This window comes from Erigeron canadensis, chromosome 5 (genome assembly GCF_010389155.1).
Source record: "Erigeron canadensis isolate Cc75 chromosome 5, C_canadensis_v1, whole genome shotgun sequence".
NCBI lineage: Eukaryota > Viridiplantae > Streptophyta > Magnoliopsida > Asterales > Asteraceae > Erigeron > Erigeron canadensis.
The window spans coordinates 36,727,107-36,739,174 of record NC_057765.1 but is presented as its reverse complement, the minus strand read 5'-3'; the positions used below and the strand labels follow the sequence as shown (position 1 = coordinate 36,739,174).

General features: G+C 32.5%; 1 protein-coding gene across 1 annotated transcript; it reads left to right on the top strand.

Annotated features, from left to right (window-relative positions):
* Window positions 1-2,137: 2,137 nt before the first annotated feature.
* Window positions 2,138-12,057, top strand: LOC122601960 (DNA (cytosine-5)-methyltransferase CMT2-like). Its single transcript, XM_043774690.1, has 20 exons — window positions 2,138-2,615; window positions 3,935-3,969; window positions 4,084-4,186; window positions 5,487-5,591; window positions 5,708-5,827; window positions 6,001-6,094; window positions 7,095-7,297; window positions 7,379-7,444; window positions 7,531-7,779; window positions 8,378-8,436; window positions 9,131-9,197; window positions 9,274-9,603; window positions 9,859-9,927; window positions 10,033-10,119; window positions 10,196-10,283; window positions 10,752-10,873; window positions 10,949-11,094; window positions 11,188-11,257; window positions 11,334-11,437; window positions 11,542-12,057. The coding sequence occupies exons 1-20, from the start codon at window positions 2,328-2,330 to the stop codon at window positions 11,705-11,707; spliced, it is 2,571 nt and encodes an 856-aa protein (XP_043630625.1). The 5' UTR covers window positions 2,138-2,327; the 3' UTR covers window positions 11,708-12,057.
* The last annotated feature ends 11 nt before the right edge of the window (window positions 12,058-12,068 follow it).

Here is a 12,068-nt window from a genome sequence, read left to right as displayed (position 1 = left end):
GTTCTACTTCTTAGTTGTAATAGTAAAATAGTAACTGAAGTTGAGATTCTGTTTGTGAAAAATGTAATCAAAATATAAGTTAGAGACTTATTTTAACCAGGATCCACATATAAATTAAATAGATATATGGCTCTGGACTACTAAAATTTGGGTTTATTGGGCTGGTTGAGGGGGTGTTTCCCTTCACCTCTGATTACTATGTGCTAAATACATTATGTATTTTTAATTAATATCTATCAATGTCGTGCTAAGAAGAATTTAAATACATTAAAAACTATGAATAAATATGAAGGTTTGGTGTTTGTAATAAACACTAGATCATTATCCGCGTACACAGAAAATATATATAATTAATAACATGTTAAATTTTTATAATATCATAGTTTGACAAATATTTAACTAAGTAAGAATTAAACCACTAAATAGCAAGAACTTACATTAGTGGTCGTTTAGATTCCGGTTAACAGTGACTATACAGTTGTAAAATGAATACATCATTTATTAAAGGTCTCATTAAGTAAGTTTTTTGTTTCTTTAGATGTCTTTCCTTCATCTGAATATGTCTGCATTGTCATTGTACTTGTCTTTTAACATTTTGCTCGAATAATTTAGTTATACATTAAAATTATTAAGCAACTTAATTATCAATCTATATATTGCATGTTGTGTTAATCTAAGTTAACATTTTGCATAACATTATTTCAATTTTCATACAATTATTTTTTTGATAAATAATCGTTCCATATTTGTTTTTTAGTTATTTATTAAGAAGACCGGTTTTGCATCCTGTTCAATTTTCAAAACATTGATTTAATAAAAACGTTATATGATAAAATATCATATACAAAAATCCTTATAACAAAATTTCATTCGTTATATGATAAAAAACCTTATACAAAAATATAAATAAATCAAAATGTATTACATTAAAAAATAAAATTTTATGGTAAAAAACATAAAAAAATAATTTTAAAGATAAAAAATGATTTAAAATATAAAAATATCAGTTTCTATAATTATATCATTAAAAACATTAATTAATAATGTCTACAAACTTAAATAAAGAAATAATAATAGTTAAAAGTTATTAAAATAAAATAAAATCTAAAAAAGTTAAATAAGGTATATGACATCATCATTTGATCTAATGACTCTAATTAAAAGTTAAATTTCATCTAATGATTCATATTTCTTCAATTATGAATTAAGGTTTCTTTTTTTATATATATTTAGAAATATATTTCATTGTTAGTGATCAATATTAACATGAATTTACTAATGGTATTATTAGAAAGAACTAAGTGTTCTATATACTTAGGATCATGGCTAACAAATTCCATATTCATTATTTATTTAGAAAACATAACTTAATTAAAACCCGTAAACTAAAAGTTATGTACTTAATATTGCAATTCCTTTTTAAGATTTTGTAAATTTGTGACACATGGACATATATTAACACTTATTTAATGAACTCTATATCTTTAAATATATAAATGTAAATATGTATTTATTTCATACTAAAATAAAATGATAATTTTTAAATTGAATTAATAAATATTAAGTATATCTTATATTCACTATATTCACTATTATATAAAACAAACGTTTCGTCTCCTTTCAAAACTTTTCAACTTTTAAAGTAACAAAAATGTCCTTACGAATAGAACTAACATAATAATGTTAGGCTATTAAATACCTAATATACACTATGATATTATTTTAAATTATAAACCTTTTAATTTTTAAATAATTATACTAACACTTTCACATCAATAAACTATAAGACTCGACACTATTCATCGTCGTCACCATTACGTAACTGTTTCACCAACGCTGCTACATCGCGCGAATATTCGTTTAGTATTTTTAATAACTATCTTTAATAAATCAACAAATTCATTAAATTATTAAATTATGTCTTAATATGTAACTCGAGGCATAAGCAATAGCAGAACAAATTTATTTATTTTTTAACAGAATTAGAAAAGAAACAATATATTTAATTATTTATACGCTTGATACACACAATATAATAATGATGATATTTATTTATTTATTTATTTATTTTTTATCTAAAGTAAGATAAGTAAACTAAATAAAGAATTGAAAAACGCAAGTCAAACACTCAAATCCCCAAAACTTTCCCCCCCATTCCCAAATCCAAAAACCCCAAAACCCTAATTTCAAGATCCATCATTCCGTACAATTTAGATACACCCAAATCTATATCTATATACACAGACAGCAATTCACATTCTGTAAATCCTTTATCAGAACCTGCATTGCTAATTCAAATCTAAAATCTTTCTCCCAAAACCTCTGCAATGTCAACCCCGGTCAGCGTTATCGAATCTCACCCGATGAATGGTGATGCTGATGTTGTCGTATCCCGAAACGATGACGGGTTGAGTGGGAATGAGAATGATGGATTGGTTGATGCTGAAGTGAATTATTGTTTGATTGGGAATGAACAAGAACAAGTAGCTAGGAAAGAGACTAGAGGGTATTCTAATAAGAAGCAAAAGAAGTTAAAGAAAGGGGCTTTTTTTGTCGGTGATGCGGTATCAGATGTTGAGGCTCGAGAAAAGTGGGGGTGGCGATACGAATTGAAGGTATGAATGTTACACGTTGTATTTTGGTTTATTATATATATATGTTTATGTAGTTATGATTAGTATGCTGTGTTAGTAAATAGTAATAGATTTTGGGATGAACATGGAAACGGGTTAGGGTGGGTAGAGCGGATACACAAATGGGGATAGTTGTAGTTGAAAGTTGAAACTGAATAAAAGCAGTCATCGAAGTTTAAAGACGGTTGCAGGCATCTATATATTTGAATCAGCCGTTAATTGGTTTGTATGTGTAAAATATATGAACGTAAATTACCTATGTTTGTTGCAATTTGGTTCTCAATCTGAGATGAACTTGGAAGCGGGTTAGATGGTGGATGGCACACTGAAATCCCGAGGGTTATTGACAGTTCAAACTGACTTTTTTAGACGTTATTTCCATTCAGTTCTTGATTTTGTGCCAAAATCTAGTATGCATTCATTAAATTAGTCCAAAGTGATAGTTGATATACACATGTACTGAAAGGGTCACATAAATTAATAAATTATGTATGGAAAGGGATTACCCTGGTCATCGAGAATTCTGCGTTATTTCCAAAGTATCAACTAACATGTTGTGGAGTGGAATATGAAGCTATTTGATGTCTCCATCGAACAATTCAAACGAGCTAAGAATAACCATTTTTTCTATCGGGGAAAATTATGACTTGATGATAGCTGTTGATATATTGTGATATCAAATGTCCCAGTCGTTTGAAAAAAAACATGCCTTTTGTTTGAAGAGTTTCTAGTAGGGCTCTGGGATTTGACTTTCGGTTGTTCATTCTTCAAGGAAATGATCACTTCTCTATATTGCAGTGAATTTATTGTTTTATATTAGCATCTGTCATATATTAAAACCGTAGCTTTGTACTCTTTAATGGGAAAAGCAGTTCACTTTGTCATTATTGATGATGATCAAATTTGCATGGATATTGCTGAGTAGCATCTTTGCGTTTAGCAGACATTGTTGTTTTGAAATTTAAAAAGTTGAACTCCATCCTGACTTGATCATATGGAATATTAAGTATTGTCCTTATACACTGCAAACTTAGTAGGAGGTATTATATAGTAAGCTACTAGATTTCCATCTTAAGTTTCAGCGCTTGCGATGAATTATATTTATATTGGACTATTTGGTATGTGTCGTCAATCTGCTGTGGAACTTAAATCATCTTTCTTATTTCTCTTCCAATTTGTAGAATTGGTTGTCTTTACTGCCAAACTACTTTTTTATTTTTATTTTTTTTTTTTAATAAATTGGTTTGCATATGCATTCTCTTACTTTAAAAAAAAAAAATTATGAGCATTTGATTCTGCAGGCTAAAAGACGCAAAGGCCAAGGCTGGATACTAAAGTGAGTGTAATTCATGTCTTGTATCGTTCATAGTTAGTTTCATGTCTTCATCATAGATGTACTCTATGCTATCCTATTTCGGTTATTTCACATTCTGCATGATGAATGATGCAGTGCTGGTGAAGAGGATGAAGTGCAATTAAATGTTGAATGCCATTACCTTCAAGCCAATGTTGGTGGATGCATTTTCAATCTTGGAGATTGTGCACACATTAAGGTAATCCACCTTGTTAACTTATTCTTGTAATAAGTAGAAATCTGTTTACTGTGATATCATAACTGCAGGCTTCAGTCTTTATCCAACTTGTTGTTTTCTTAAACACTTCTACTACCGGCTTTCAACATGAACCTGTTTTCTTTGGTGATAAGTTATTCTCATCCTATTTACTGTCATACCCAAAGAAATGAGAATTGAGAAACAGTGCTTTGTACGTCATATGAACCACATTCCGTATATCCAAATTTACTCCCATTCCATGAGTTTCTTCTTGAAATCGAATAAATTTTAGAAAATGTTTCATAGCTCCAGCTTTAGAAATGTATCCAATTACAAACTCAGCCTCTTGGTTTTTGTCAGTGGGTCAATGATCTATACTTCGTTATAAAAATTATTGGGTGGTGTTGAAAATTTAGAATTTTTGGGACATGCGAATTTACTTATTTGCCCTTACACACCCATTATTCACTACCCCTGCTCTTTCAAATTCTATAGCTCTCTTTCTTTGGCAAACACTCTTCTCTTTCTTTGGCAAACAATTAAGGAAGTAATACACAAACTGACCAAAAATCAAGAGTTAAAACAAGGTAATCGTGACATGAGAAACCCTGTCCATGGTATCCGCCACAACGCGTGGGTACCATGCTCGTTTAGGTGTAAAATAACATACAAGACATGCATGAGTAAACAAGAAATTCACAAAACAAACTAATAACTGCTCTTAACAATGCATTAATGAAATACATATTCAAGTTAATTTAATTGCAATCGCATTGAACTACTCAACTACGTCCCCTTTTCATTATCGAAAGAGGATGATTGTATAATTAATATTAAAAATGGTAGATTGATAGGAACCGTTTGATCCCATGTACCGAATTGGTACCCACATAACCCCCAGCAGGGATAGTGGCAAGATTCAATTCTGTCTCTGGCAAGATTCGAACCTAGTTTGCTCCTAGAAAGTGGCAGCTGGTGGCCAACTCTTCTACGAAGAGTTGGTTAATTGTATAATTAATATTAATCTATACTAAATTAGGAACTGAAGTTTTGTTTATTGAATATAATGCAACCAGAATTCACTTTACCATGTGTATAAAATTAAACATTTAGCTTATTACATTTCCATATATAACTGTTACGTTTGGCTGTAAGTACAAGGCCGAGTATAGAACATACACATCAAAATTCACCTCAAACAACAGTCGTAACATTTATATAAATCTTTTTTACATGCTTCATTGCCACTGACCTCATATGGGTAATGGTGTCATAATTTTATAATCATTTTTTTTCTCAGGGTGAGGGAAAGCAACCACATGTTGGCAGAATTATAGAATTTTTTAAGACATCCGATGATGAAAATTATTTTAGAGTACAGTGGTTTTATAGAGCTGAAGATACGGTTAGTTGCAGCCTTTAGTGTGTTATAATTTAACAGCCTTTTTTTTTGTTTGCACATTTATCGGAATTTGTCAAACTGATCTTTATTTTTTTTCCCTTCCAACTTTTATAACTTAGGTTATGAAACAAGCGGCTGCTCGTCATGACAAGAAACGTTTGTTTTTCTCTACAATAAAGAATGACAACTTATTAGAATGTCTGCTTTCTAAAGTCAAAATTATAGAGAAAGCTCCCACGGTATGTTGCAAGCTGAGTTGTTAAGTTTTCTTCCTGTTCCTTATTCAATTCTCTTCCACAAATTTGAAGTTCCCCATCATTAAATCCTTATTTCTTTGCTGTTATGGATGGTTATATGTTGCATTTCATTATTTGTTTGTTGTATTGTATTAATTTTTTGGTAACCGTTGCAGCTAGGTTTCCAATCAACCTCTATTCAACCATCTGAGTATTACTGTGACATGGAATATTCTGTAAAATATTCAACATTTCGCTCCTTGGTGCCTGGTAAGAGGAATGCTCTTGCCATCATAATTTCTGTGCCATCTAAATCTTCCTAGCATCAAAAAGAACATTTCTTGAATGCAAGAAATAAGTAACTGATGAGTTATGACAGATGCCTATTGCCTAACTATCTTTGTCAAGATCTTATAATTTCTTGAATCTTGACCATTCAATATAAATTCTTCTGTCAGCTAAAGCGATTTGTTTATACATCACTTGCCTGAAGGTTTGAGAAAAGTACTACTAAAAGTCTATATAGGATAACAAGTCAAGAGTCATCTAATACTGATTATAGGCATATGAATGCACTCAGGTGTCAGATGGATTTTTATTTTTATATTGGTGTTTACTGCCTCCTATGATGTTTGTAGACTTCCCTTTGACCTTCCTGCTGAATCTTTACTATGAAAGTTTGTCACTGATCAGATTAAGATGATGAATGCAAATGATATTTACAAAGTTCCTTTAGCTTCACAAGATGATAGCACGTGTGTTTTGTTTTATGGTGAAATTAATTAAATTATATGTTCTAGCAGATGATATTCAAATATGATAACATATTTTATGAATCTGCTTAAATATCCGTATAAGACAATAATAATAAAAGCAAAATACAATATTGAAAACCCAACGCAAGCTTTGTTGACACTCAAAGGTGTTACAAGGTGCCAATGCCTTCAGATTGAGATCTCTCAAAATTTAGGTTGCAGCTTGGAATCTGAGGGCAGACACTTCATGCATATAGTGCCAAAAGTGTATGTACCCAGTCTACCCATCAGCATTCTTCAAGAAATTGGACCTTTAACCCGGTAATGGCTGTTTTGCTCTGGAATAGCATTTGATTTCTTAGTCTGACTAATATATACGCCGTTACAACTGTAATGCATGCTTTAATAGATTTGTTACCTCTTATCTTTTATATACATGTTTTAGCATGGAAAGTTATCTTATTAAAGTTTTTACGTCTAACTGTTATATTTGCTATCTTATTGAAATTCTGCAGCTACAGACAGTCTGGTAGTTAAATGTAGTTTGAACATGTCAAGCCTTGATGCTGACAATATGACCAAAAGTTCAACTTCATTAGGCTCGGGTGGTTGTGATATGAAACCCGAACTGGCATTATTAGACCTCTATGCTGGTTGTGGTGGAATGTCCACTGGACTTTGTCTCGGTGCCAAACTTTCTGGTGTTAAACTTGCAACGGTAACTGTTTTGTTCTTCAACTATTGTTTGAGCTGTTGTTTTTCCCAAAATACTAATTTTTTTTCTCTCCTGTTACTAAAGAGATGGGCAATTGATTATCACAAGTCTGCGTGTGACAGTTTGAAACTAAATCATCCAGAAACAGATGTGAGTTCTTTGATTGGCGTATCATATGTCATAGGGAAATTATTCAATAAGTATTTGGTTCCTTATTCATATTTTTCCTTTTCTAGGTTCGACATACCACCGCAGAAGATTTTCTGGAATTATTAAAGGAATGGGAAAAGTTATGTAAAATATATGTGTTGGGTGATCCGGATGGAATGCTTGAAAGTAGTTCTGGCGGTACAAATGAGAACGGTTTCGATGAATCTCCTCTATTGGATGATGATGTTGCTCCCGGAGAGTTTGAAGTTTCAAGTCTTGTTGATATATGTTATGGAGATCCCAACAGTACAGGCGAGGATGGGCTAAAGTTTAAGGTACATAGCGTATTTAGGGAACTGAGGATAATTTTGTACTAATCACTTGTTCTAATAAAGTTGCTTTACTCTTTTCCTTTATCTAGATTCCTTCTGTCTTCATAAAAACTTGGCCTTATGTTACTATTGTTTCATTTTTGTACATGTCTTCCCTAAGATTTCTATCCAAGTCAACCATTGTTTATATGTTCCTTTAAAAGGCGCTGGGTAGGCTGTAGGCCACTCAGTGGATAATTTGTTTCATCCGTATTTGCTTTGTACACTGTCTGACCATCCAACAGCTCTAAGATACTATCTCTTTAGTATATTTTAATGGTGAATTTCCCTATCTTTTTCCGTGAAGGAGTTGGCTACAGATGATCTGTCTAGCCATGGCTGTTTCCTATGGCTTGTCAGGTTTGATACTTGGATTGATAGCATTTCAAAATTTGGAGGGTCAGATTTTATATTTTTGGGTCAAAATGAGTCACACTTTTTGTCTACAGTCCTTTTCCACTTTTCAAATTTTTTTCACATTCACTTTCTGACAGAATTGGAGTAGAAAATAAAATTTATATCATTTCTTTTGTGTTCTCTCATACTTTAAACTTTTCCATAGGTGCGATGGAAGGGCTATGGTCCAAGTGACGATACGTGGGAGCCAGTTGAAGGGTTGAGGTTTGTTTTTTATATACAGATATATTTATATTTATGTTGCCACTATTTCCATGTTCTCTTTCATGTTTGCATTTCGCAGTGATTGTCATGGCCACATTCAGGATTGTGGCCAGCTTTCCAAGATATTGTGTTTATATTTGTTATCAAGTAATCAGACTAAGAAAAATGAACATTGTTATTTTTATAATATTATTTAAAAGAAGAATCAAGAATGTACGCGATGTATATAGATGGGAATGCATGACCTAATTGAAACCCTAACAGTCCTACTTACGTTCTGACTATGTGTGTGTGTGTGTGTGTGTGTGTTATATATATGTAAGGTTCATGTGAGGACCATTCACATATAAACATATGTAATATTAAGTATAAGTTGATCTGTTGAGATGTGAACAAATTTGTTCACATATACCAATCACATGAACATATAAAGTTATCAAAGTTATAACTTAAGGTTCTCATGGTTCCTCCAATTCAAATGATTCTCAAAATGAACCTTTATATATATATATATATAGAGAGAGAGAGAGAGAGAGAGAGAGAGAGAGAGCGAGAGCGAGAGAAGAGAGAGAGAGAGAGAGAAAGAGAGAGAGGAAGGGTAATTTAAGAACCTGTACCTGTATTTTCTAAAATATGTTAATAATATTTATTGCAACTATCTGCATATTCACCTTCTCTTATTTTCATTTCATAGCGATTGCCAAGGCCACATACAAGAGTTTGTTAGAAGTGGATACAAGTGCAAGATATTACCCTGTCCAGTGAGTCATGCTACTAAATCTGGAAGTGATATTTATCCCCATATAAAACAAGTTGGTAAATATATCTATATTTCAGGGTGACGTCGACGTTATATGTGGCGGTCCTCCGTGTCAAGGGATCAGTGGCTATAATCGGTTTAGAAACACTGATGATCCATTAAATGATGAAAGGAACCAGCAAATAGTTGTCTTCTTTGACATAGTCAAATTCTTAAGTCCTAAATATGTGTTGATGGAAAATGTTGCTGACCTCTTAAGATTTGACAAAGCTTCTCTTGGAAGATATGCTATTAGTCGCTTGGTTCATATGAATTACCAATCAAGACTCGGGATTATGGCTGCTGGTTCATACGGTCTTCCACAATTTAGGTTACGTGTTTTTCTTTGGGGTGCTCATCCGAGTGAGGTGACTTTTTAAGACTTGTTTTATTAATTATTATTTGAACATTATAAACTTTGTCCATTTTTTCCCATCTTTTTTCTTATAACAAATTAACCGTGGCAAAGTTTATTTTCAATATGGAGATTCTTATCATTAATTACCAGTCCTTGTATTAATTAGCCATAAGGTCTAACGGGCCCTGTGATGCTTAAGGTTGGGCCCATCATACATACTCTAGTATAATTCATGATCTTATATGATGGAGATCCTTGTTTGCAGAGGTTACCTCAATTTCCACTTCCAACACATGAAGTTATTGTCAGATACTTCCCTTCAGCTGAGTTTGAGGTTCCTAGTTTTTTTTTTTTTTTTTTTTATTTTTCAAATAGCTAAATGTCAATCTCTTTTGTTTCCTTTTATTTGCATTTTTTATTTAGACTTTTTGTAATGCAGCAAAATACAGTTGCTTATGATGAAGGGCAACCTAGAAAGCTTCAACAAGCCATTGTTCTCCGTGATGCCATCTCTGATCTTCCTAATGTACTTTCCGTTAATTTAATTTGGTTCTATACTGCTGTCATGGAACATGTATAATGTTATGCAATTTAATACTCAGGTTACATACAATGAAGATCGTGAAGAGATGGCATATGACAAGCCTCCGGAGACAGAGTTCCAAAAGTATATAAGGTTAACAAAAGATGGTAATGCCAATACCTTTACGGAAATCATGTGAAAACGTCAAATTTAAAAGCTCACTTGTTGATTTGTCATAGTCAATGTCAAAGGCATTGACAAATTAACTAGTGAATGTTTAAATTTAAAGTTCACTTGTTAATTTATTGCTTTATTTATTCAAAAATCTTTTTAGCTTAACAAATACATATGCTGCCTAAGCTATATCCATTAATGTTAATATGATCGCTTGTTCACATATATTTATAATAAGTTTGTTGGTCATAATCCACTTATGGAATGCAAATAGCTGTAAATGATGTGAAAACTTTAAACTCTATAAGATTTAGGATTTACATGTATGTGTTCATGCGAATTAATGAATAATAGCTGTGCACATGCTTTTTACAATAATGCTGAAAGTTTTAAGCATGAGTAACAAAGAACCTGATATGCTAATACTGGGGACTAATATGTTATCATCCACCTTCTTGTAGAGTTTACTGATTATGTTCCAAAAGGGGTTACGGACTGGAGAAGTTCTGTTCTCAATGATCATCGACCTTACAAAATATCCGAAGATGATTTTCATCGAGTGTGTCATGTACCACACAGGAAGGTTAATCACTTGGTACATGTTCATGTTAATTTTCTTAACCATTTTCTGGCTCCTAACTTTTTTCAATTTTTGCAGGGAGCAAATTTCAGAGACTGGCCTGGAATAGTTGTGAGTGCTGACAATAAGGTTTCCCGAGATCCGTCAAAGGAAGTATTGCTCCCATCTAAAAGGCCTTTGATTCCGGATTATGTATTCACTTTCGAGAAAGGAAAATCTAGAAGGTTTGGTGCTCTCATAGCCATAGGCTACCTTTATTATATAGTGCTATATTATTATTTTTATCTATTTATCCTGAAGATTGGATATGTTAATAGGCCATTTGCAAGAGTATGGTGGGATGAAAATGTGCCTACTGTTGTTACATTCCCTAATTGTCACAATCAGGTAGTTTATGTAAATTTTTACTTGTATTTAGAAAACAAATATTTTGATTCGGTTAGTAACATTTAAGATGGTACAGGCAACCTTACATCCAGAGCAAGACAGAGTCTTCACATTACGAGAGTGTGCAAGATTGCAGGGCTTTCCTGATCATTATAGATTTTGTGGCAATATTAAAGAAAGGTATTAAAGTCACATTCAGTTAACGAAAATTATACTTGGTGTGAATTGTGAATTCACAAATCTTAGTTAAATATGAAAAATGAAAAAGATGGGGAATTTTGCAGGTATTGTCAGGTGGGAAATGCTGTGGCTGTATTTGTATCAAAAACCTTGGGGTATTCCCTTGGAATGGCCTACCGAAAACAAAGTGGAGATGAGGCACTTATGACTCTACCACCCGACTTTGCATTCCAAGTTTCTCCATTCGATGAGTTTCCTGCCCAGTTGTAGAAACCGTTACTGCACAATGACTGACCTGTTGTAACTTTAAAACTGAGATACCATGTTGTCAACCTTCTGGCTTAACTGCTACTTCAATAATCATTCATCAACCTCCTTGGCCTCTCACTCATAGTTACTGCGATTAATAATGTATACATAGTAAAGGCTAAGATGGTATTATGTCCTGGAAAAACAATCATTGTATAATGTAAACTTCATATAACTTGATGGCAGTCACCGGTTATAAGTTAACTAGTTCCCAGGTAGATTGTCATCTCTATGAAACTCGAGTCTTTGAATGTACGGCATATTTGATTACTTTTTACTTTGTAACAATGATATGATCTTTCAGTTTCTTATATATTAGTCT

Excerpts from the sequence above, each read along its gene's own strand:
- LOC122601960 (XM_043774690.1), top strand. The coding sequence starts at position 2,328 with ATGTCAACCCCGGTCAGCGTTATCGAATCTCACCCGATGAATGGTGAT. Across the intron at positions 2,616-3,934 it reads GGTGGCGATACGAATTGAAG|GCTAAAAGACGCAAAGGCCA; the intron begins GTATGAATGTTA and ends TTGATTCTGCAG. Across the intron at positions 3,970-4,083 it reads GGCCAAGGCTGGATACTAAA|TGCTGGTGAAGAGGATGAAG; the intron begins GTGAGTGTAATT and ends TGAATGATGCAG.